At 51.0% G+C, this 24238-nt stretch overlaps 9 protein-coding genes across 9 annotated transcripts; 3 read left to right on the forward strand and 6 right to left on the reverse strand.

Annotated features, from left to right (window-relative positions):
- Window positions 1-20: 20 nt before the first annotated feature.
- BDV14DRAFT_124102 (uncharacterized protein) lies at window positions 21-473 on the reverse strand. Its single transcript, XM_073765958.1, has one exon. The coding sequence runs from the start codon at window positions 356-358 to the stop codon at window positions 113-115; it is 246 nt and encodes an 81-aa protein (XP_073624389.1). The 5' UTR covers window positions 359-473; the 3' UTR covers window positions 21-112.
- On the reverse strand, window positions 443-2844 carry BDV14DRAFT_180396 (putative DNA 3'-phosphatase Tpp1). Its single transcript, XM_073769912.1, has 9 exons — window positions 2631-2844; window positions 2409-2569; window positions 2243-2355; window positions 1894-2193; window positions 1715-1842; window positions 1518-1654; window positions 1406-1466; window positions 1040-1185; window positions 443-827 (listed from the first exon to the last, which is right to left on the reverse strand). Exons 1-9 carry the CDS (start codon window positions 2722-2724, stop codon window positions 663-665), a joined length of 1305 nt encoding a protein of 434 aa, XP_073624390.1. The 5' UTR covers window positions 2725-2844; the 3' UTR covers window positions 443-662.
- Window positions 2845-2994: 150 nt separating this feature from the next.
- On the reverse strand, window positions 2995-4174 carry BDV14DRAFT_124141 (mediator of RNA polymerase II transcription subunit 18). Its single transcript, XM_073765959.1, has 2 exons — window positions 3472-4174; window positions 2995-3400 (listed from the first exon to the last, which is right to left on the reverse strand). The coding sequence occupies exons 1-2, from the start codon at window positions 3942-3944 to the stop codon at window positions 3079-3081; spliced, it is 795 nt and encodes a 264-aa protein (XP_073624391.1). The 5' UTR covers window positions 3945-4174; the 3' UTR covers window positions 2995-3078.
- Window positions 4175-4807: 633 nt separating this feature from the next.
- On the forward strand, window positions 4808-5844 carry BDV14DRAFT_180400 (alpha-ketoglutarate dehydrogenase subunit KGD4). Its single transcript, XM_073769913.1, has 2 exons — window positions 4808-5052; window positions 5108-5844. Exons 1-2 carry the CDS (start codon window positions 4977-4979, stop codon window positions 5392-5394), a joined length of 363 nt encoding a protein of 120 aa, XP_073624392.1. The 5' UTR covers window positions 4808-4976; the 3' UTR covers window positions 5395-5844.
- Window positions 5845-6063: 219 nt separating this feature from the next.
- Window positions 6064-7978, forward strand: BDV14DRAFT_203761 (RUS1 family protein; the record flags this gene model as incomplete). The annotated part of the gene is made up of 6 exons (XM_073774356.1): window positions 6064-6213; window positions 6261-6370; window positions 6419-6431; window positions 6484-6547; window positions 6598-6938; window positions 6998-7978. 6 exons carry the CDS (start codon window positions 6064-6066, stop codon window positions 7976-7978), a joined length of 1659 nt encoding a protein of 552 aa, XP_073624393.1.
- Window positions 7979-8981: 1003 nt separating this feature from the next.
- Window positions 8982-10486, reverse strand: BDV14DRAFT_124225 (regulator of G-protein signaling domain-containing protein). Its single transcript, XM_073765960.1, has one exon. The coding sequence runs from the start codon at window positions 10260-10262 to the stop codon at window positions 9171-9173; it is 1092 nt and encodes a 363-aa protein (XP_073624394.1). The 5' UTR covers window positions 10263-10486; the 3' UTR covers window positions 8982-9170.
- A 1007-nt stretch (window positions 10487-11493) lies between these two features.
- On the forward strand, window positions 11494-12809 carry BDV14DRAFT_180406 (uncharacterized protein). The gene has a single exon (XM_073769914.1). The coding sequence runs from the start codon at window positions 11955-11957 to the stop codon at window positions 12345-12347; it is 393 nt and encodes a 130-aa protein (XP_073624395.1). The 5' UTR covers window positions 11494-11954; the 3' UTR covers window positions 12348-12809.
- Window positions 12810-18405: 5596 nt separating this feature from the next.
- BDV14DRAFT_124321 (casein kinase I) lies at window positions 18406-20374 on the reverse strand. The gene is made up of 6 exons (XM_073765961.1): window positions 20272-20374; window positions 19892-20176; window positions 19689-19837; window positions 19235-19640; window positions 18609-19181; window positions 18406-18543 (listed from the first exon to the last, which is right to left on the reverse strand). Exons 2-6 carry the CDS (start codon window positions 20088-20090, stop codon window positions 18539-18541), a joined length of 1332 nt encoding a protein of 443 aa, XP_073624396.1. The 5' UTR covers window positions 20091-20176; window positions 20272-20374; the 3' UTR covers window positions 18406-18538.
- A 1854-nt stretch (window positions 20375-22228) lies between these two features.
- On the reverse strand, window positions 22229-24027 carry rtt106 (putative negative regulator of DNA transposition (Rtt106)). Its single transcript, XM_073765962.1, has 4 exons — window positions 23797-24027; window positions 23367-23726; window positions 22942-23298; window positions 22229-22876 (listed from the first exon to the last, which is right to left on the reverse strand). The coding sequence occupies exons 1-4, from the start codon at window positions 23936-23938 to the stop codon at window positions 22326-22328; spliced, it is 1410 nt and encodes a 469-aa protein (XP_073624397.1). The 5' UTR covers window positions 23939-24027; the 3' UTR covers window positions 22229-22325.
- Between the last annotated feature and the right edge of the window lie 211 nt (window positions 24028-24238).

Below are 24238 nucleotides of genomic sequence, written 5' to 3' on the forward strand. Positions count from 1 at the left end.
CGCTTGTCGTACATGTGAATACAATACTACATTACCATTACCTTGACCGTACGATTCAATTGAGTCGATTGATTATGTGAGCTGACTATCTGGATAGCTGTAGCTGTGAGGTCTACTGCCTACACTGCCTACACCGCGGACAGGAAGCTATGGCAGTGGCGGTTGAGCAACGTTCCACGACTTCATCCGTGCTGCGTGGCGTTTTAGGAATTGGTTTGAGCTTTCGAGCTCCTTGGGTTCCGGGTGGGATGTTGTGAGTGAGGGCCTGGTGTGGGCTGATGAACCATTCGGGGTATTTGGGAGAAGACTGTAGGGAGATAGTAACTAGTAGATTGGCCGCGCCTGCACCTAGTTTCATCTGTTACAGCATGTCGCTGCGGCTGCGACTGGGGCATGCTTTGGATAGATAGATAGATAGATAGATAGATAGATAGATAATCATGTTTTTCTTTTCTCTCTTTAAAAGAGGACGTGGAACCAAGGGTCTGTGATCTAATCTGCCGTTCGGTTACGTATTTGGGCTGCAACTCGAGCCTGCCCTGTCAGTCCGTCTATACAGGTCTAGGCCGGGGCATCGAACTTTAACAGCCAGCCCAAAATAATAGACTTAAGCCTAGACGTAGACCCCTCGGTTCGAGTCAAGGGTTAAACAGTCGCCCTATCTAAACGTAATGCTGCCCCCAGAGCTTCCTCGCCTCCACATCACCACGAAACCGGAAGTCCACGCGGATTACATCCTGGAAGCCCTCGTCGAGGGTAGGCTCCTTGAAGCGGCGCCCAAAGTCGCCAAAGGCAATACCAGGGAGAGACTTTCGGGATTCAGGATTCTAGTCTTCGTTAGGACGGACGGACTGACTTGATAGTGGCTTGATGCATGTAATTGAGGAGGAGGAAGTGCATGATGCCGAAGTGGTTCGGCGGTACGAGGTGCAGTAGTCCCGCGAGGAAGGCGCATTGTTTTGCTCCTCGGAGATGCAGAAAGGGTAGATAGGGTCCTCGAAATGGAAGCCGAGGCTTGACTTGACCTGGTGTGACTTACGAGGCTGGTGTTTGCGGCACGAACTGCATTGTTGTGCTTGCAAATGGCTGGAGACGCAGAGAAATAGATGCAGCGAATCGGTACATTGAGCTCCTTCGCCACTCCGATCCATTCAGCTCGAGTAGCTACATCGGCGTTTGTATTATCTGTAACCAACAGTCAGCGATCAATGGCGTAAACCTAACATTCGATGGTTTCAATGTCGTGATGTAATGGCTGGTAGATGAGCGGTTGGGATGACAATATTGCTTCAATTGCCGCCCAATGTCGGACAGGGATGCAAGGATTATTGTTTGCATGAACTGCACGAAAAGGGAAGCCCGGTCTCCTGTAGAACTAGGCTCGGCTAGATATTTGTAGACGTACCGACGACCACGGACCTCTTAGCCGCAAGGTGCTCTTTGGCCACTTTAATGCATTTTGGTCTCTAATGTTTTGTCAGCCTGGATTTTTTTACCAAGCAGCTTTTCGAACTCACGGTTTTGAGAATGTCTTGGTTCACTCGTTCATAATCCAGCGGTTTCAAATACTCCCAGTAAAAGGTCGATTTTCCTGCGGCTGGGCTGCCGCTGAAGATCACTAACTCCAAGGGGCTCTTCCGCGAGAAGGCCGGTGCTGGTTTTCGAACAATAACATCAGCGTCAAGGCATAGCTGCAGCTTTTTTCATTACTAACCATCGTCGACAGCGTCAGGTTGTAGGTATAACGAAGGATTGAACGATTCTACGACCGGCTCAGGCGCAGCATCAAAAAAGAATTCCTCGGGCGTTTTGAACGGTAAATTGGCATTCGCGGCAAACCCTCTTTATGCTGTCAGCGCAATCGTTGGCTTTTACTCGCAATCAAAGACTTACCGATCACCAGAGGAGTGATCATTTGGACGCCCAGCAGCATCCCCGACGAATATTGATTCCGCAGCATCTATACCAGTCACATCTAGATCTTGATCGTCAAGGAATTCGCGCCACATCCCAGCTCTCGGTTTGCGATATTCGTCATCTTCTGTAGCAGCATATACACTGAGAGGTATACCAAGACTCTTCATAACAGCCGAAACTCGTTCTTTGAAATTTGTTAGGCTTTTTGAATCGTTTCCGTTCTTGTCCTTCTTGAGAGTGATGGGTTTCTGGTTCGAGATGATGGTCACATGGTAGCTGTTGCTATTAGATTTTTGGGGCCCAGCTGTAGGTATCCTCTACCTACCTATCTGAGTTGAGCTTCTGAAGCTTTGAAGGAACAGATTCATGCCACCACTTCCAATCAGCTGAGCTGAGAGCGAACTTTTTCCCTGATGCCGTCGAAACCAACGTAGAATCCTGTGAGGTCAGTTGCGGAACTCTCCGAATACAAGTCGACAGAAACAACTCACAAAGTCGAACGCAGCTACTCGAGGTTTCTCAGAGCCCTGCTTCTTATCTTGGCTTGCCTCTGGCGAAAACTTGCCGACTATCAGAGTGTCGTGGATCCTCCATGTGATTGGCTCTGGCTTCTTTTTAGAGGCCGGTGTGAAGAACGATGTTGCCACAGTCTCTGCAAGAAATTATTAGCTACATTGGTCATTTGGTAGTGCTTTTCAAGAGATTGAACCTACTTTTCACCGTTGTATCAGCTTTTCGTCGAAGGGGGGGTGGTGAGATAGGTTTTGGTGACGCTGCTCGTTTGAGAGCACCTCCACCACCAGGCATTCTGAGGATTGAGAGAATGATCACAGAGTTCCAATTATTTGCCGCAAATATAATCTCACAGTTAAAGAGTTAAGCAAGATCTTACGGGTGGAGAACAGAGGATGTGAGTTTCGGAATGAGTTGAGTTGATTGTAGGCGTAAGACGCGCTGACGCGACTTGAACTTCACGAAGTCACATGTTCTACCATGAAGGGAAGTGTATAGACCAGCACCATGGTCCAACAAAATACTACGCTGTAGCAGCTCCTACGATCACCAATTGAGATTAAGGGATTCTATTTGTTTTAAGATGTTTTCGTTGTCATGAAAATACTTGGAGATATGCTCCGGGGTATATGAAAATGCAAATATCACCTATTTGGCGCGGGTGTCTAAGGACAGTCGATCAGCATGCTCAAGACGGACTGCTGACTTGAGCTGCTCTCGGAGCCCGAATAGATGTTGAGAGGCCGTCCTCATCAACTCTTGGTTGCTGCCGTCTTGGACTGTAATGGCAGCCTGTAAGATGTAACCCCCGGTCTTTTCCAAGGGCGTTAGATCTCGGTATGAAGGCAGCTCTCGCCGCGGTTCATGGGGTTCCTGCCCATGATTCGGATACTGCAGGACACGGTGCAAGAATATTACAATGTCGTTGTGGATGAAGGCATCTCCTTCGACCACGTATTCAGTGACGAAACTGTGATGATTGTCAATACACATGTACCACCTCATAGGCCATAGAATGGCTGTGATTGGTAATTTACTGACCTATAGCCCCAGGCGCTCATAGGAGTAACAATATCACCTTTAGGAAGAGTCGCGCTGGCCGCCAAGCGAGCAGTGATAGTCGAACGAGTGCCTGCCTCCGGAATGTCCCTAAACTCGAGCTTCCATGATTGGCTGTCATAATCATATGAGCTGCCTGCAGCTTCAGCCGTCCCTGACATGGGGGCATCCGTGTTCTCGGATGATGGCTTTGCATCAAAGTCTGCTTCGGATATAGGGCCGACGACTTGCGTATAGAACATTTGTCCATTAAGCATCTTGTTTAGCCGGACAAGATCAGCGCCTTGGCTGGCGCCGCCTCGGGCATTGACCAGGCCAGGCTTCCTAGTTGCCTTGAAGATCAAACGCCTTTCTAGACGGTGGCGGGGTTGCATGGCTGTCAAGCCAGTAAGCTGCTGCAACAGCTCATGATGCTGGTGTGAGGGGACCGAGGCGAAAAGCAATAGCTCGTGCATTTTAGGTAGCAAAGGCCGTCGGCGCCCGGATCCAATGGCAATCACAAGTTCGCAGAGGAGCTCGGATGATGGACTGCGGTCGGGGTGGGAAAGTCCCAGCGGAAAAAGTCGGAACGGAGACTTAATTCCACGTTTCCCGAGTCAAGCGCTGGGTGGAAGAGCAGTCGTCGAAGCCTGGATGAGATCGAGCGGTTCTAGACGGATATGGTTCGATGTCGGACCTCCCAATTAGTGCTGACTGTTATGCTTGCAGGATCTCCAAAGCTGACGCCCTGCAGTTTCAAATGGTGCGACTGGACTCGGGGTTGAGGCAATCCCTGCAGCCGTTTCGTGACCGTTTCGGCGGAGCTCCTCGGAGGATCACGTGAGAGTATTGGAGCTGAATCCGGAGATAGAGCGGAGACGACTGGCAGCGCCGGAGCCCGCAACGGAGGCTGTCTTTCACGCCCTTGTTCCTGAAAATGCAGGTCTCTTGCGGACTTTCTGGAGAGCAAGTGGCAAGAGAAAAAGGTTCATGCGGGGGAGACGAGCGATCCTCCACACCAACTCCTCACCGGCGAAGCGAGAAGGGAAATCCGCGAGGTAAGTCGGAAGTTGCCTTCAGGAATCAGTTGGAGAAGCCCGCAGTCGCATCTGATGATCGGTACAGATACTACTGCGTTACGCCTTACAGACTGAGATTTACCCCGAAAGTGTCAGCACCCCGCGCGGTCGGCCATTAGTGTACGGTAACAGCGTTACACGGCCGGTAAGTATTACAGCAAAGATTATCACACCACACACTCTACCTCTGATAGCGCCGTGACCTCAACTCACTTATCTTGCCCTCTGCTCCCTCTCCTCCCTCGCTTCCGCTCCTCCTCTCCTTCTCCATTATTCCCGTCCTCTCGCTTCTCAGTCGCCTTTCAGTCATCTGCTGTAAATATAGATTTCGCTTCTTCCTCATTCATACCAGCCTCGCAATCCTTTTAACATCAGCTTCAAACTTAATTCGTTTTTATTCAACTTTTCATTCATACCACTACCTTCAAAATGCGTGCTTCCTCTGCTCTCCGAAACGCTATTCGCACCCCCCTCATCCGCTTCGTCGGAAAGCGCTCTGTCCCTCGTAAGTGTCTCGCAAGAATTCAGCCCAAGTGCAGTTGCTAATTACTCATTTTCAGAGTCCGTTGACCACACTCCCCGAGCTCACCCGGCCTCCCCCACCGGTGTCCTTCCCGACTCTTTCGCTGCCTACCGGGCCAAGGCACAGCAACACGGCCCCCTCGGCCGTGCCTCATTCACCCAGGGCTCTGTTGGCCGCAGCCCTGGCGCTTCTCTCGGTCCCATTCAGCCCAAGGAGGGCCAGTTCTTCGACCGCACCGAGCTTCCCGCGCGCTTCCACCGCACTCCCTACACTGCCGCCGAGATCGAGGCTATTGAGACTGGCGGTGCCAGCCTCTTCGCTTGATTTTACGATTGAACTTCTACCGAATGATTCAATGATGATGGTCGAGACGAGACTTAAGGACAAGTGGCTTGCTTGAGACGCGAGAGGACGCGCCACGGTCGCTCCCCGAATTCGAGGGGATTTTTGAGGCTCAAAAGCATCCCAGTGATGCGAGTCTCAGCACTATACCCAAGGCACGGCTTGACCGCGACCTTATGCTTTTCCATTCTTCCTACCTTGTGTTTACGGCGCAGGCGGTTTGCTAGTCTTTGAACTTAGCGGTTTTTATTCTTTGGGCGCGTACCATGCGGGATATATTTGATATCAGGACAACAGGTCATAGATGGCTAGTTTGTGAAGTCTGGAAAAGTTTGAATGCTCGAGGCAAGTCCTCTCATTCATGTCTATATCTATTTAAATTAGGTCAACAATCAATGTTTGACTAAACACTATCTTACCGCGTAATTCGAGATATACCTGTAAATCTTATTCAACATCATCCATGGTATAAGAGCAGGCAAACACGTGCTGCGCCTTACGCCAACCCTATAAGCGCGTGTTCGCCAATCAGTCGCTCCGACAGATGTCCTCATCCGCTCCTGCAACTACCACTCCATCTTCCATGAACTCGAGGTATTGAGGGAACGGACATGAACTCAGTCATTACAATCGACTCAAGTGATCATAGACATGGCATCTAAAGGTAAAACAACTATTACCTTCACCGAGGTCGATGAGCTCGATAATCCTACATCAACAAACATCTACTCTGCACCATCACAGGAAGCTCCGTCCAGCAGCAACAACGGGAAACAAATTGCAGGCCGAGTTGATATAGAGGTCAATACCCGGTATCAGTTTTATCAAGCATTATTGACGAAATCCAGCATACTTCTTCAGCCTCAACACCATGGTCCTTAAGCTCTTTGCAAAGTCTCTTGATCGATGTCTTTCTTCCTGCTGGATACCCTCACAGTGTTAGCGATGACTATGTCCCGTGAGTACCAAGTCATCTTTTCAAATTGCAAGTGCTAACTCGGGCCAGTTATCAGATCTTCGTGGGTAGCACCGAGCCGCATTCCATATAAACCCATACTCATCCCAAATCAGGACTCCCTCCAAGCCTTCAGCAGCTCCATAGCCGGCCTCCTAGCATCACGAGCCGTCCTACAAGGTCAGTAACAACTTCCGTATAACTGAAATCAAAGCTAACCCCAATCCCAGGCGTCGGCGTCGGCAACGCCTCCGCCTCTCCAACAAACGCTCTGCTCCTGCACATACTGCAAGATACATCCGGCCGCATCGCAACAATTCTCTTCGCGCACCGCGTTGGCACGGCCCTCGAGCCCGAGTGCAAGATGTACCGCTTTGCGGCGGACATCTTCAATGACCTCGCTATGGTGCTAGACTGTCTGTCGCCTGGAATTCCCTCGGGTTATGCGCGGGTCAGTGTTCTTAGTGGTGCGGGCGTACTGAGGGCGCTCTGTGGTATTGCAGGGGGTAGTTCAAAGGCGAGTCTAAGTGCGCATTTTAGTCGGTGGGGGAATTTGGCGGAGGTTAATGCTGTCGGTCTCTCTTTAGCCCTTTTCATCGGGGAGTGAAAGGTAAAACTGACCTCAAGCAGAAAGACTCCTCTCAAGAAACCGTCATCTCGCTCATTGGGATGCTGGTTGGGTCCCTGGTTGTCTCGCACATCACAAGCTTCACGGCGACATGGATCACGCTGATACTTCTACTCTCTCTACACCTGTCACTCAACTATGCAGCCGTCCGGTCCGTCCAGATGACGACGCTTAATAGACAACGGGCGAATATTGTCTTCTCGACGCTCTTACCGTCCGACCCCGACTTTTTCGAGTTTGTCTTTGGCCACGGCAGCGTATTCCAACAGCATGAGAAGAAGCAGCAGCAGCAGCAGCAGGGGCGACAGGGAGAGAAGAAGGAGACGCAATTCCTATCAGCTTTGAACCCCGCCCAAGTCGCCAAGCAAGAACGTATCTTTGAAGCTGGGGGCGTCCTAAGATGGTACCCGTCTTCGTCTTCATCTTCCTCTACCCCTACCTCGTCGGTGACCCCATCACCAGAACGACTAGGAACGTGCCAAATCGGCGTATCCCTACGCCACTTCCTCCTCACGCATTCATCAACCACAAAGTCTCCAGCCTCTGGCTCCCTCGAGATATCGCTCCCACTACGAGAACTTACAACGCTCTTCGAAGAAGAAGAATACATCCTCTACCTCTCCCTCACCGCACAAGACCGCCGCAAGGGAAATATCCGCGCAACGATCCTCCTCAAATCACCTAGCTCAGCGAAACCTACCTCGGTAGACTCCTCTTCCTCCGCATCAAAATCACACCTGAAGGCCTGGCTGCATGCCCTGCTTGCGTCTAGAGTTCTCCACTTGCAGCAGGACTCGGGCGTCGATGTCCTGCGTACTCTGTCCTCTACTCTGGAGTTCCTTAATGATGGGCGGTTTGAGGGGTACATTGATGCTGTGAAGGGGAGTGGGTGGGATGTTGATGATGGTGGTGATGGGGGCGGGGGATCTGCGCTGGTGACGAAAGTTGGGAGGAGGGTTGTTGTTTCGAATCTTGATCCTTAGTTGCTTGAGTAGGAGTTGGCTGTGGTGGGTTGGATAGGGTTACTTACTAGTGGCATCGTTTTTGTTTCTGGCCAAAGATATTCGCCGACTGGGGAGGATTCTGGGGGAAATGGGATATCTTGCTTGATTCATCGGCTGTTGGGGAAGAGACAGTCAAGTCAGGCTTGGCTGGCTGGGAAAGAACAAAGTCGGTATGTGATTCTAGATAGCCGGACCAGATCAGATTGCATGGAGTTCTTGTTCCGATGCTCTCGGACTCAATTCTCGTAGAAGAGAAAGTCTCATCTGTTTCGGGATCTTGATTTATAGGAGCGAGTGGGTGTATATTCAATGTGAAGAGCCAGACGATAGTCTGTGGAGCAGAGACCATATGCGAGGCTTCATAAGTTCGCCGGGCAGGTGGTTGGTGTAGATGGCATTGTGACTGTGAACGGGGTCAAAGAGTAGGGTTATAGAACACTCCTCTTAACCGTCACGGCATTCAGGCAGTAATCTTACTACGCGTTTGAGACTTCAATATCTACTAGGATCATGAGCGAAAGTATGTTTCAAATCGTAATCACACATTGGGTATCTAGACTAGTATACTAAGATAAATGCCATGCCATGCCATGCCAATGCCATGTTGACTAAAACACAGGTGAGAAGGGTGTATGCTTGGTATAGAGACAAGAGTGACAAATGATATAATGCAACAGCCAGCACCCGCCCTCTGATGTCGAAGAGACAAGGTCGAGGCCAGGTCGTGCGGATGGATCGATCGATCAACCGACCGATCCGATGAAGTTTGCAATCCATGCAATGCGTGCATCATGTGGACCACCGAATTTTGAAACAAGAGAGAAAAAAAGAAACCTAACGCCAGGCAAAAAGCCTACCCATTTCCATGACCATGGACCCAATCTATCTATTCTTTTGCAAAACCGAATGCTCGCTCACTCGCTGTGAATCACGATAAAACGCCGAATAAGATGCTTCCGTATGTTATGTGGTAAAATGCCCGTGCATTACGCCGTCCATTCGTATCGTTTCAGACAAGGCCCGTTGAAAGGGGCTGAAGAGAAATCGTGGGTGGGATATCGTCGTACGAAATTTGGTCGTAACGCTCTATAAGTTTGTTGAAAAAGATATTGTTTTGAAAAAGCGGAGAGGTGGAGGTTGAAATAACGCGGAAGCGTTGTGAACGCCCTAGTCATTCATCCGGGGTGTAGCGCATGCTTTGGCTGCCGTTGCCGCGCTTCTTGAAACCGAGCTTCATACCCATCTTCTTCCACGGGTTGTCGACACGGCTCTTGGGGCTGCTGGCTTGCATGCTGGGCTCACTGGAAGGTGGGGTTGTCGGAGGAGTCATTGGCTCTCCAGTACTTGACTGCAGACTACCAGAGTCATCAGTCAAGGCAGCCGATCCTGAATCACCACTGGCTGTGCTTGATGGCTGGGTCGACGATCGATGAGAGGATTTTCCGAGAGATGTGACAGCGTTGAGGGAGAAGTTGGAGCGGGAGAGGTGGCTAGAAGGTGGGCTTGTAGAAATTGGCGAACCAAGTTCTTTCGAAGCTCGTGGCGAAAGGTGGCCGCCTTTCGATTTGACTCGCTTGACTGTGTGCTCGTCAAGACTAGGGTTGGACACAATTGTAACGCCGCCATCTTCCTGGAAAAGCGGTTCCGACAGAGGGAAGACATGAGCGGATGAAGAGTGGGCGTTCAAAAAGGGCATGAAGATCGACTCCTCCATCAGATCGTGAACAAGTTTGACCGCAGCGTCAAGCATCGAAGGAAGAGGAGGGATCGAAGAGTTGGCGTGTTGAAGGATGTCATCGCGAACCTCGCTCGAAACATTGATCTCGCGCGGCGAACCGGGGAGGATGTAGGCAGACAAAAGTCGCTGCCAAAGCATACGCAAATGCCGGCTCTCTGGGCAGTCAGCTGCGATAGGATACTCTCCTAATTGATGGCTGAGATTGTCGTAGGCTTCCCGGTACCGCTTCGCGTCCAGCGTGAATTCCAAAGTCTCGAGGCAGTGGTTTTGCGAGAGGTAGGCCATGAAAGCGCTAAGGGTGTAGGGAGCGGGTGCCGTGTTGGCGAGCACCTCATCGAGGGTCGGTCGCATGGGACAGAAAGTGCCCTGAGGAACAGCCAGACTGAGAGGACGTGAACCAGAAGGGTCCATGTCCTCGTCCGACTCAGTATCCGATGACGAGGATGTCGGAGAGAGTTCTGGAGTGGAACTGGGGGTACTGTGCCAGAAGAGAAGAGGAGGGTGCAAAGATCTCTTCTTCAGCATCTCGCTTAGCGGTCGTCCCCTGGTCTGTATATATTTTAAGAGTGAAATAGTTGCACTCTTCCCCCTTACCCGAGACTAGGGAGAGTGAGCCTTCTCGCTGGGGAGTCAATCGATCGGCGAAGAGGTGCAAGACACGTCGTCGGGAGCGAGGTGCTGACCAGCAAGCGACACTTTGCTTGGATCGAATGCAAGTAGCCGAAGGAGCGGAAGGAGTGGTACAACTGGGTGATTGTTGAGATATCAAGGGGAGAAGCGAGTAGCGACGAGGGCTGGAGAGGAGGGGGGGCGGTTAGTGAGGGCAAAGAGAGCGATGGAGCGAGAGAGATGGATCATTGGTGGGATAAGCGCATCCCAAGTTATACAAGGCTAAAGCATCGAGGGAGGAGAGAAAGGAAGGATAACAATAGATGACGCGGGCAAACAGAGAGTGGAAGAGGAAGGTTGCAAGGAAGGGGAAGGCATATAACAGAGAGAGGGTGAGAGAGGGTCAGAGAGAGCGATGGACCCAGAGAGTCAGACACTCAGTCAGAGACTCAGAAGAGGTGGAGCTGGATTGGGAGCGAAATGAAGTGATGTGATGGCGCTGATCAGCCAACTCTCTTGCTGCGGGCCCACTACTACTGAGCCCGAGGCTAGTCTGGGCTGGGCTAGTGGTCCCAGTGGGAGGGGCCCTGTCCAATCACAGCCCTCCACCACCAGCCAGAACCTTGCGGGCTCTCCGCCTATCAGGCCGAGGTCGGCGCCCCACTCAGATAAGACGATTGGAGGAGAATGATGACATCTCCATTCGCTGGAGGGTTTGAAGAGACTCAAGGGATCTTGGAGGAAGAGGGAACGAACTCTGGAATGGATGGGTCATGGATTCCTGAAGATCATCGATCCTCATCCGTCCAATTTTTGTTGCAACCAGAAAATCTCACTTACCAAGTGATATCATGCAATGCAATGCGAGTGCGACAGAAGCCTGCAAGAAAATGCAAGGAAGATTGCTTGTGATGAGAGTCAAGATGATAAATCGCTCAAAACACGGAAGACGTTGGCATTAAGTACGCGGTCGCAGAAAACAAGCTATGGTAAGAGGCAGTGTCTGACTCTGCTTGTGTATCCAAGGGAGAAAAATTAGCACATCTACAGTCAGGAACAGGGACCGCTGCAGCTTTTGTAAGGACACACAGCCAAGCCGAAGCTCCGGGGTGGCAACAACGAAAAAATTCCATTAAAGAAAATAGATCGGGTGACGACTGACGAGACACGAGATATATACGGGCGGAGATAAAAGACATCTGAATCATTCAATTGCTTTGAATCAGCCCCCTACAAGGCTTTTATCTCTTTATGCTCCTCCTTTGACCCAGACTGGGGTCGGGCAGGCTGAGTCTGAAAGATTGGCTTTATCTTCTGTGACTGCAAGCCATTATGGTGGGACTTTCCGAGGGCCGAACTGCTGCGACAGGAAAAGCAACAATATCATCCTTCAAGCATCGATGCCCGTAGTAGTTAGTAGTGAGCCAGTCCCTGAAAGGCTGAAGTTCAAAGCGTCAAAGAGGGAGAGTCTTGAAGTGCACGACGGCCTGACTGGGGGTGCCTCAGTCGCTGATTGGATGGAGGCTGCAGGATCTGCGGATCGCCAAGCAGGCGGTGCATCTCGAAGCAAGGAGACGAATATGCACTTCTTATGCAGCGGACTATAGAATGCCGTGTTCATCTGGACTGCTGCCTGTGCAGAATTCTAGAAAACAAAGAACGCAGCACCGTCGGACAACTAGCAGAGTGGGTTGCACACTGCGCCAGTCTGGCGTTTGCCTGGTCTCACCCAAGACTCACAGGGCCAGTGTGCTCTTGCCTAAACAGACCCACACCAAGCCACAACCGTCTAGATCGCTCCGATCCTGGCCTGATGCGGCGATGCCAGCTCTGCCCTTCTCTGCTCTGACTTGCTGCGTGCTCTCTGCCTGGCGTTTGATCTGGCGCCGAGCTCTCCGCATCCCTGCTGCCTGGCCTCTCAATCGGCAGGTCTGCAAGGGCCTGCAGGCTGATGCAGCACTGTCCCACATTGTATGTGTCACGGCAACGTCCCCAACATGAGTTTATCATTATTATCATAATAATAATGCCCACGACGAGATGATAAATTCTGTAACCGTATCCACGATCGATCCCTTGGAAGTGGACACAAAGATAGCGCTCCGTGGTGGAGTCTTGCCAGTTTGAGTTGGCGTGCGGCGAAAGGAACAAGAAGTCCAAGACAGACAAGGAAAAAGCAAAGAGAGGCTAACATTTTCCAGAACCCGGCAGAACAGGCAAAGAATTTTCAAAGAATCCAGTCCAAACTAACCCAACTGGGGCCAACCAACCAGTCAGCAGCGGCCGCCCACGGGCCTTGCGTGGCCATAACTGCGGGGGCGTGGAAGGATTGCGCACGACCAATCAGCAGCCGACCGGTGGCGCCCATTAGCCCCACACTGGCCAACAACGTGATCTTCTGCCTGCTCCTTACTGCTGCTCCAGTTGCTCACGCGATTTTCTCCTTCCTTGAGGAATTAGACTACCCTTCTGCTACGAGACATCTTATGTTATACTGTTGACGTTTGGACCGGTCAAATGCCTGGTAGTGCTTACGTAGTCGTGGAGATCGGGGTCACACCGCAGTCAGCACAGTACATTCGGTCAATCTGCTCAGTGACACAGCAGACGACTCGATGGGCAGACTTATCAGGAACAAGCTTCCATCACGTCATTCCACGAGATCGTCAAAGTCTGTATCGTGCGATATATGCCGATCATCGTCAAACCTTGGGTCCTCCATGATTCTCATGATTCTCATGATCCGCATGATCATCTGCTATTATTCATCATAACAAAGATATGCTCCTCGGAATTCAGATACTCTCACAAGGTCCCTGCGTCGTAGTCTTAGCTTAGCTGAAGGATTATCGTCACCAGGAACACATTCTAGAACATCGCTAGAACAGCCACTATGGAACCGGGCAACCGAGCAGGACAAAGTCGAAGCAGTGGCAACTTCGATAGTGTAACCTGCGCCGTTGCCCTATCGCCTATGCTACTGCTGCGCATCTTCCTTATGCCAACACAGTCAGCGCCTAGCCGGAGTATTAAGGAATACGCCTCCTGAATTCTCCGAAAACACCGCCTGGCTTGTCGGTCTTTGAGGCGACGCCCTGCTATTCTATACTGTTCAGCACTCAGCAGCCACCGCGGCTCAAAGAATATCACAGACTCAAGTCCAACTACTAACAGTATGACTCGGGGAAGAATATTCCGGACAACGAGCCAACTCCGAGGAGCGATAACTGACTCTGCAAACCGGTTTCCATGGAATCCAGACGCTGATCCACCGGAGCATATCCACTGCTCCGACTCGGCCGCCAACCCTATCTCTAAGTAGATAGTCCACGCTGGTTCTGCATTCTTAAATCACAAACTGCAGAGTCTAAAACGCACCAAATAATCATGCTATCCGAGCCTAAATACCCACTCTACTGAAAAACTCAGACCGTCAGTTGAGGCATTCCATATTGCAACATCAATATCAGTGCTTAACCCACTCCGACGTTATCCGCGGACAACTCCCACGTCCAGACCACACGATAATTCTAGAACTCAGTGGAGAAGCCCAAGTCATATGAAACCATTGATGTTTTGCTCCACAGCGATATCTCTTATGTAACTTTTCTCCATCTTTTCTTCTGCCGCTGCGATCGACGGAACTCGCCTATCAAATATGCCCTGCCTAACATGGGCCCGGGACCCTCTGGTGTTAGCAACCTCCCTAAGAAGGCGAGGACCTGAAACGAGTCAACGACATGCAGTGGGCACGGACTCGTTGTTGAGACGATGATCTCATGCATCGATACTTTGGTTGGAGAAAGTGAAGATCATATCCAACTGTGCAAAGGGGACTGAGTCTGTTGCTCCTGCTGTGTCTTGATCGAGTAAATCACGTGAGCTGGGGCGGCATCTTCCGACCCTCCAGACGCTCAAAGTTGCAGACTTGCAGGCTTGCAGACTCACAAGAAGAGCTCACTCTCAATCTCGGCTCTCCCAGTCCTGATCTTCGCTCTTCACTCCACGCACCTCCCAAATCCAAGGTCAATCCCTCAGTCCAGACTCCAGCTTCCAACAAGGGCAACGATCCGACCATCCCGAGCTAGCACAGAAAAAGGAACAAAGAACCAGACCTTCAGGAGTGGGTGGCTTGACTCTTGAGTCCCTCCCTCTCGATTTGCCGAGGAGCTGCTTCTGCATTCCAGCCCAAGATTGGTCACTGCAGCAAATAGTCAACTTTCAACGGTCAAATAGACGCTGCTGGCTCCTGCGCTATGACGGAATTGGCATGCAGCTCGTCTCATTGCGCAATAGCAATGCGGAGTTGAACTCGATAAGCTACTGCATTTGCAGCGTTCGCTAAGCGATGTGTCATAAACGAATATGAGACCTCGTTGCTACTCGCTGTTGACAAGTATTCAAGACGCGCACTGTTTGGCCTTGGGAATCCCACCCCTGTCTGCCAATTCAGGCGATTTTCGATTAATGTCGGCTTACGTCGATCCAGGATGCGGATGCTTGTACGGGAGAGCTGGAATCTGAGCTGGGTAACAAACAGCTTGTGAAGCGTCAGATATGCCAATGCAGGGTGAGAAGCAAACGACACTAGGTATGCCCCTGCAACCCGAAGCTTCAAAAGGCCTACCCTGGGGATCAGGAGGTCTCACAGAGGATCTTACGCAGTACTCTACACCTCAAATGCAGGAATGGCATGATCGGTCGCCATCTCGCCTGATGTCTCGGCGAGTTCATAAATTTGCGACACGACAGCTTCCCCGGATTCAATTGCTTGCTAATACCGCTTACCCAACTGCACTAATCTGAGCAGCTCAGAATAGAATCCCCAGATCCCGTTTCGGCACAAGGCGCAGCATCAACTTTACCCCGCTTCCGCGATTCGAAATGACCAAGTTCCATGGCTCCAATGAAGACTCGATCAGCAATCCCGGAGCTGCCGGTACTGTTAACTCTCCGACGGTTAAAGAAAGAAAACAGCTTCTTAACCCCGCTATGCGGATCCCAATACCCGATTAGCATCTTCTGTCTTCTCTCTTGCTGCAGCTAGCTCGCCAGTCACGCTGACTAGCGCCCAGGAGGGCTAGCGCCGAGGGGCTAGGACGACAAAGACGAAGAAAGACAAGACCTCAAAGAGTCGTGGCTGACACCTGGTTGAAATCCCAACTTCCTGGTTTGAACCACGGAGTAAGGTTTGCCGCTGTGGCTTGCTTTGCTTAGTCTTGCTCGCTGAAATGATAAATGTGGTCAACGGCTGCTCCTACAATTGGTCATGCGCGGCTCGGTACTTCTCCGTGTAAATTCATCTCACTATATACAACGAACTATCTTCTTGGTCTCTTTATGGGCTCGCCAGGTTCACAACGGTCACGGTCGACGATCCCGGAGATGCCGATGTCTCGTCTTCGTTCTCTTTGGCCAGTTCGCATACGGAGCATTGTCGGCTCGGAAGCGAGGTGAGATCGCTAGAGATAAAGGTAAGTCCAACCGCTTGGTCGGGTTTGTCTTTGTGTTTGAGGCTCGTATGCGCTATACAGTTGCGGTGTAATGACCTTTTAGCTCCTTCCGAACTTCAGAGGCGTCAAGGGTCCTAATCCCGATTCCGAGTTCTATTCTGGACCCTCGAATAAAGAATAGCGGTGCAGGGGCAAGCCTTCGTCCTCCGTCTTGGATGTCTTGGAAGTCTTGGGTGCGAGCGAGTCCGATTCTTCCTGCGGTGAAATCTCCCAGTCACTTAGCCCTAGGTTAACAGTGAGAACCTGAGTGTCGGGCGCATTGCCAAGGGTATTTTGGGTTTCGGTCTCCTAAGCGAGGCTGCGGGTGTTGGATCTTCTCGCTGGGTTACCCTGGGTCTCGGTACTCCATGCTTAGATATGATTTTTGGGTTTATACACCAGAAGGAGCTTCAACGCAGCGGCACTAGCCATTGTGCATCCTCCTGCGAGCATATGGAGGCCGCAGCAGGGCGCTCTGCCCTATGACAAATACCAAGCCCTAGGGCGACTGACCTCACACTGCCAGCGGCGATACGTCGGGACAATACGCAGACGAACGGCTACCCCGGCCCTACACAGGAGGAGATGCTTTCTGAAACGGACTTGTATTGTTTTACTGGCTATGCTGATGTACATTACAAGAATCCGATCAGCTTAGCACGCCCCAATACCCTTAGGGAGGTCCGGGACTGGCGACGTTTAAAAAAAAAATCACCACTACTACTACTACTATGAAGGCCGCAGCAATGAGGGAAACATCAATGTCCATTGTGGTCGGTTTGCGCTTCCATGTTACGCTCAGCTCATAGCCTTGACCCTTGCCGAAACAGGGTTGGTTGGAATCGTAGTACTCAGAGACATGCAGGGCTCGGTCCTTGAATTAGACATTCTTGGAGCATCTCAGGGTAATTCAACTTGTGCTTTTAATCGAGAGAGATTGTGTGTGGAAGGATTTGAGAAAGTGATGTAGCTCAAAGTTGCATATCCGCGCATATATATATCTCTTTCTCCGCTATCCAGTTGATCAACTAGAGTAATAGTAAACCTAACACATCCGCAACCATCATTAACCAGTCCTCAACAATATCTAAATCCCAAGCGGCGCGTAACCAAGCACGTACCCAAATAAGAGGAAAGAAACAGACCATTCAACCTCCAAGCACATTGTCCATGACGAATAACCATGCACCCGAATTCTCCAAAATCAACCTCCGGAATGGGCTGTGGCAGCGGACCGGTCACCCACCGTATAGTGAAATTATATATTTGTCGATCCTACCCGCGGAGTAGGATACAACACGACTACTACGCATAACCACGGAAGAATGGAAGCAAGTCCACGATGCCCGAGAATAAGGTATAAGGTATAAGGTAGAGGTTGAACCCAGTGCACAGAATAAGTACTTCATTGGGAGTATGCTAATGCCAATACCAATGCTTGATCCGTGCCAAAGCCATCTCCACAAGGTTCACTGGGGTGCTCAAAAATTGGGAATATTAGGATCCCTTCCACCCCGCATTGCTGAGCCAATCAAGTCGAAAGGTGACAATTAACTCAGGTGGATCTAGATGGCTGGTGGGGAGAGATCATGTTAGAGAGATGTTTACTTGAACAAGACAAGGGTAGAAGGATGAAGTTATTGTAACTGAGGTAGTAGCGCTCTTTAGTAAAGTAGTAAAGGTAGTTAACAAACAAACAGACTAGGCAGGCGATGACAAAACGATGAAGAGAACCAAATAGCTGGATGGAAGGCGGGCAATCAATCAATCAATCAATCAAGCAAACAGGCAAGCGAGGATAGATACAAAAGGCTCAACAGGCTGCGCAATGATACTGCAGGGCGAAACGACAAAAGACAGGACAAGACGAAAACAAGAATAGAGCGAAGCAGAACCCGTGCAAACTCAAACTCCTGATGATGAGAACAATCCGCAAGTATGGACAGGACCGGGCATGGGAAGACAACGTATATGCTAGAGATGCCACATAGATCGAGGACTGTCCTGCGCTGCAATGCACGCTCACGCGAGGTTTTATCCATCGGATGCCAAAACGCCTTGCTGCCATCGTTAACTTCTTCTCCTTGACAAAACCCCTTGTCCGCAGACAAACGTGTGATATCAAGGCAACTCGTGAGAAAGTCAGGAAACTCGCGCGGTGATCATATACTCAGAATCAAGAACAAGATGAAATCTAGAATTATATGGCTCATGCCAGAAAATGCGGACAAAGCAGTGCAGGAATAGAGACAACCAAAAGACGCAAAAAAACAAAACACAAACTCAAGTTCGCCGTTCCAAAGCCGTAGCACCATAACGAGTGAGTGATGAGAGCATAATGACGAGAGAAGATGTAGAGGTGAAGGAGAGGGTTCGCTCCATGAGGTCCAGCCCATTTTCAAAATCCAACTGGCCTTGACGAGACAACGAAACATGGTTGGAGCTGTTGCCAGCGGGCCCGTCGAGGAGAATTATAGCACAATATATCCGTCCCATTCCACACAAGTGTCCATCTGCCAGCATATTCAGCAAGCCTCGCTATCCTCAGTTCGAAAAGACATGGGCGAGCTATAACAGCATAGACCAGGTGCCCTCCAACCCTCCCGAAACAAGAAAAGGAATGAAGCGCCGAAACTCAACGCAACAGCGATATTATGTAGAATTACAGATTCCGTATTCAAAACAAGGGTGTCAACCGGTTCAACCTTGAGGAAAATGAGCTGGTTGATCACACTTGGAAGGGAGAGGACGGGCAGAGGGGATCACCTACCGCAGCATAAAGCTTTCATCACCTTCTGAATGAAGGTGGGCTGCGGCTCATTGCTCGCCTGCTGGCCGCCGGGAGTCGGCTGGCTCTTCGCCTGGTTCGCCGGACTGTCGATCCGACCCGAGATGTTTGCGTTCGAGTTCTGAAACTGCGCAACCGTCGACGCCGCTGGAGTCGCGTCGAATCCCCCGCTCTGGCGTTTCGGCGGGATGCCGCCTCTGACGTTTTGCTGCTCGCGCGTCTTCCCGACTCCGGGTTTCGCTGGAGAGGGGGGCGGGGGCTGCGCGGCGTTTAAACGGTCTGCGGTCACCCCGGGCCTTTGACTGCTGTTGCGGATCTGTTGGCCGTGGATGTCCCTGGCGGAAGAGTTCAGGTTTGTGTTGTGAAGAGCCTGTTGAGACGAGTACGGCTTGAACTCCCAACCCCTGCCGTTGTTCAGTTTCATCCAGTCGTACTCTCCGTCCTCGACTTCTCCGGCATTCTTAAGGGCCTGAGTAAGGAGATCCCGCAGGTAATCGTAGTCGGGAGTGTCTTCAAATCCAAGGTTGCGCACATAGCTCAAGTACTTATTGAATTCTTCTGAAGCCCGTTAGATTTGCCAATGTAGGAGTGTCAAAAGTAAGACTGACCTGGGAAGCCCTCGCAGAGCTCCTTGATAGCAGTGGTCTGCTTCTTCTCCCCAATCTTCTCGTACTTCTGCTTGTTGGTGGCAGCCTTCAGGCCCTGCCACGGCAGGCCACCTCGGAGGAAGTACATAAAAACGTGGCCCAAGGCCTCAAGATCATCTCGTCGTGATTGCTCGCGTCCCAAGTGGGTGTTGATACTCATGTAACGCGCTGTACCGGACAGCGACTTCCGCTCGCGGTAGGGGATGTGTTGTTTGGTTTTGGGGTCTCGGTATTGCTTAGCCATGCCAAAGTCAACGACATGGATCACATTGGCAGACTTGGAGCCCGGGCGACCGATGAGGAAGTTGTCGGGCTTGATATCGCGGTAGATCAAGTTCTTTTCGTGGATTGTTTGAACGCGAGAGAGCTAAATGGTCAGAAAAAGTTAAGATGGAATGTCACATTCGAGACTCACCATTTGCTTGGCGACCATGACGACGGTCTTGACGGAGAACCGTCGGTTGCAGTGGTCGAACAGGTCCTCAAGACTAGGACCAAGCAGGTCAATCACAAGGATGTTGTGCAGTCCTTCCTGACCAAAGTAGTAGACGTTGGGGATACCAGCTAACAAAATCAGTTATCCAGTTCTTGTCCTGCTATGGCTGTGTCAAAACTTACGGCATCCGACCAAGATCTTATAAGTCCGATACTCATCTCGCAGCTGAGGAGCATCGCTTTTCCGGGGTTCAAACTTGATAGCAACATGCTGGTTGTTCAGGAGATTCGTGCCCTCGAAAATAACACCAAAGGACCCTTCGCCGATTTTCTTTCCTACTCTGTAGTGGACACCCACCACGTTGGACGATGAGGAAGCCATGTCTGCGCGGGCGATGCGAGTCGGGAAACCTTGAGGACGACGGAACGAACGTGCGGGAAACTCGACGGGCGGCAAACACGTGAAGGCTGGTTTGTTAGCACAGAGCAAACAGAAGTACCCGGCTGGGCAGGTGACCTTGGAGGAGGCAGGTACATGGATGGGCTATGTAAAGGTGACTTACAGAGACGTCCGAGGTGTGTTAAGCTATACCATTCAGACAATGACCCAGGTTATAGAAGGTATGAGGCAGAATCGACGAGACCGAACGCGGAAGACTGGCAATGTCGAATATTCGTTTCGAAGATGAGGTCGAAGGGGATCGGAGCGATAAGATGGGATCGGGGGAGTGGAAGCTCTCAAGGTGTCTTCGGAGTCGAGTTAAGATCTCGATTCGATTCAGGGTGCGGGTGTCGTGTTTTGGAGGTGAAAGCAATTTCCCGGGACGGTCAAAGACTCAAGAGCAGAGAGCACAGACTAGAAAAGGAGGAGGAAGCCAGGAACCTGCACCAACTGCGCGGCAGTCTTGAAGAACTGCAGCCAGCAGTGGATTGGATGAGGACGGAGGGCGGATAGGGAGGAGAGTAGTAGGTGAAGGGAAGAGAGAGGGAAAGTAGGAAGGAGGTGTCTGCAGATCAACGGAGGACGGTGAGTGGGTAGGGAGAGGGAGGCCTCAGACGACCGACGCAGGAAAAGGGAAACGAGGCGGCGAGAGCGAGTCCGTGGAGGGAGAAGAAGATCAAGTTGAGAGAGACCAGACTCCAGAGAGGCGAGAAGGAGAGCCGGAGAGACGAGAGACCAGAGACTAGAGAGCCGACCAGTCTGCCTGTGGTAAGGGCCAGACGCCAGTACCCGATCCGTTTGGGGCGTCGTACGGTAACTTTGGTATCAGGTATCGACCACTTACTCTCTTACTACTAGTACTCAGTTCATTTATTATTACAGACTGTCTATATTACTTTGGAACACTATTGAATTTATTATTCCTGACCTCAAGGCCACTTCCGGGCACGAAATCCAGTCGGGCGCAGCAGAGGCCAAAAGAGCGGACAGGCGGTGTTGACTTGGACTCACTTGAAGCTTTCTCCAATTAGTGCCGGCGATGGCGATCTTGGCAATAAGCTCTTGTCAGAATAATCGTCTGCCTGGTGATCATTATTTGTTCGATTCTTCTCTTCCTTGATCTCGTTCATAATAATATACCAGTATAAGGAGGTTACTGGGGAGACCGCCTTGCCGATTGACTCTGACTGGAATGCTTAATCAAACCCAGATAACATTGCTTCGGTAGAGAGTGACCTGACAGGGAGAGATTTTCTTTTCTTAGAGCGAGTTACCCCCTGATCAGTCTAGATCCCCCGTACGCCCCGATACCGCCACCGCGCGTATCTGGCCGGCACCACGGGGTAAGATATGGTAACACTATTACATACGGCGGTAATCAGCAGAGCCGTTGTTGCGAGTGTTGACAGTCTCCATAGCTAATCTTGATTCCCTCGCCTTGATTTAGGTCTGAATCTCAAGACTAATCTCAGATGAAATTATTATTATGTCATTGCATTCTTTATGGTCCAGGCACAATGCGTTTATGATTCTGCTTGACAGCCGTGTACCTGCTGGATCTCGCTAATAAATTCTCCCTGCTGCATACTGTATGTCCACACATACAGCTACAGCTACAGCTACAGCTAACTAACTAGCAACATCATCCCCATCGCCCCCTACATAGCTAAGCCTGTAAGGCCCTCTCCGCAGGGTAATGGCACCCATCTGAGTTCTGACACGTCTACATGTGACCCACCACCGAGTGACGCCCAATTGCCTCCTGCCTGGTCTGGTTCTGGCATGTTTCTGCCCTGCGCTTGTCAACTGGTTGTAAAACGGCCATTCCAGCGGGACGCGTATGGAGTAGAGATGTCATAAGTGTGGTTCTTGAGCCGTGGACGGGTCACTGTTCGTTGTCTAGGTCCCTGGCGTGTGGCTCTGGGTGGGCTACGTGGGTACTGCTTACTGCACAGAGATACTCTTAGTCCTGGTCTATGCATGCCACGGTCAACCGTCGTCTCGAATTCTTGATATGTGCAACGGGCTAATTGGGACGAACGCCTGGTGGTTGCGATAAGCTTTGGTAGGCTCTAACCGCAGGACCATGTACAACAAGATGGTGAAGATACTTGCAATGTCTCACATACTCCGTATCCTGTACAAGTACACGTAAAACCTCGTCTACCATGAGAATTACAGCTCATCCTCCGGGACATCCTCTGCCTCACTTCCGAGTTCATCCGCGACTAGGTTCTCATCCGCATCACCATCCGCGTCCTGGTCGTCGTCCGACTCTTCCTCGCTGCTGGAGCCGCTGCCTTCGCTTTCGCCATCGCTGCCTGGGTCGTAGTCCTCTTCATCCTCGTCTTCTTGGTCCTCCAGCTCGCGCTGTGCCTTCTGTAGCTCGCTCTCTTCGTTGTCTGCGGCCTCAACCTCGGCGGTTTCTTCTGTCTTTGCGCCGTTGATGTTATAGCGCTTTGCGCGTCGCGCTTCTGCGAGACTAGCGTCTTGCAAACCGTGAGTCTTGATGTAGGTGTCGATTCCAGAAAAGTCAGCTTGGTCGACCATGGAAAATTCGAACTCCTGTGTCTCGTCGCTGCCCACTGCTCGTGCTACAACGTTCAGGTTGAAGGTGCGCTGGAGGACGGAGGTATACGAGATCGAATCGATGCTCTCAAAGGCGAAGAAGAGCAGTGGTTTCTTGAACCCGAAGAATATTCCGGTAGACAGGAAGAAGAGATAGCCTAACATTCAAAAATCAGCTGGTGTTCGTCTTACACGAGTCCGCAAGGAGAACATAGGTACATACCTTCTTTACTACCACGGAATGCCTTGACGTGATAAGCCTTCTCTCCCTTCCGATGAGCCTCCGGTATAGCGCTGGAAAATTCCTGCGCGTCCGGACGCACAACGCGGACATGCGAGATATTGTCATTCAAGACCTGGCAGACCAAACTCTCAGCCGTCTCGCCCTCTCCATTCCCAATCTGTTGTCTCTGCCCTGAGAAAGCCGACTTCGCGAGCCCATCGTTGACCGTCCATACCATTGCCTCGGGCGTAGACTCGCCTTCCGGAGGAGGGTTGATTCCGTCGGCATACCGGGGAATGACGCAGAAGTTGAATTGTTTCTGGTTCTTCTCGGGGACAGGAAGACACAAGACATGTTCTGCATGAGACACCATTAGCGAATCACATCACATCAGCGAGTATAGTTTCAACCCAGTGTAGACATACGAATGCGATCCAATGGAACCCCAAACTCCACCTCCTTTGATGCCTGGTTCCTGGCCCGTAGAAATTTCTTGCCCGCCGTGACCTCCAGCGTCAATTTCTTCCTCTGTGGAATCGCAAACGAAACATCCTGCATGTAGAACTGAAGCGCATTGTGTGTTTTCAAGTCGGCCAGCGATTGAGCGCCTCCAGTCCCGGTATTCGCTCCGGCGCCATTCTCAATCTTCCGTTTCTTCGCCGCGGGGCCGTCATTTTGCACGACTTGCACGGGCTGCACAGGGTTCACGGTCCTTGTTGCTGTCCGTTGATTAGAGGTGTATCGGGCGATGTCTTCGAAAAGAGGAGTGTGTTGAGGGGTGGAACCTAAACAAACGCAATAGATTAGTCTCTGATTATTTATTTCTGTACCATGGGGGTCGCGGGGACTGCGCACCGATCGCATCGTAGACTCGCTTCTTCAGCGCGGGCTCAGCGCCAAAGGCATCCTCAATTGCTGGGATCTGGCGCGGCGGCTGCGGTTGTGCTTGTGCTGGGGTATGTGTCGGTAGTGTGGAGTTTATCGTGGCGAAAGCCATGGTGGATGGGGCTTAGATAATTAGAGCGCCCGGTAAGTGTAGAAATAAGAAAGAAAAGCAGGTCTATATATGACAATAGACTTGAAGTAAAAAGGGATGGGGAGAGATTAAGATGCGAATGCGGAACAGAAGAATAAGGATGGAGGTTTAAGGTTGGGAGAAAGACAGCCGTAGCAGCTCAGAGACCCATTATTATTGTGCAAATGTTTTGGGATAAATAAGGCTTGTTCATTCGCCCAAATATATGGAGCCTGGGCTGATATTCTGTCTGATTTCCTGGGCCCTTGACGCAGTAAACGC

The sequence above is a fragment of the Aspergillus stella-maris genome, assembly GCF_047715825.1.
Source record: "Aspergillus stella-maris strain CBS 113639 unplaced genomic scaffold BDV14scaffold_64, whole genome shotgun sequence".
In the NCBI taxonomy this organism is placed as follows: Eukaryota; Fungi; Ascomycota; class Eurotiomycetes; order Eurotiales; family Aspergillaceae; genus Aspergillus; species Aspergillus stella-maris.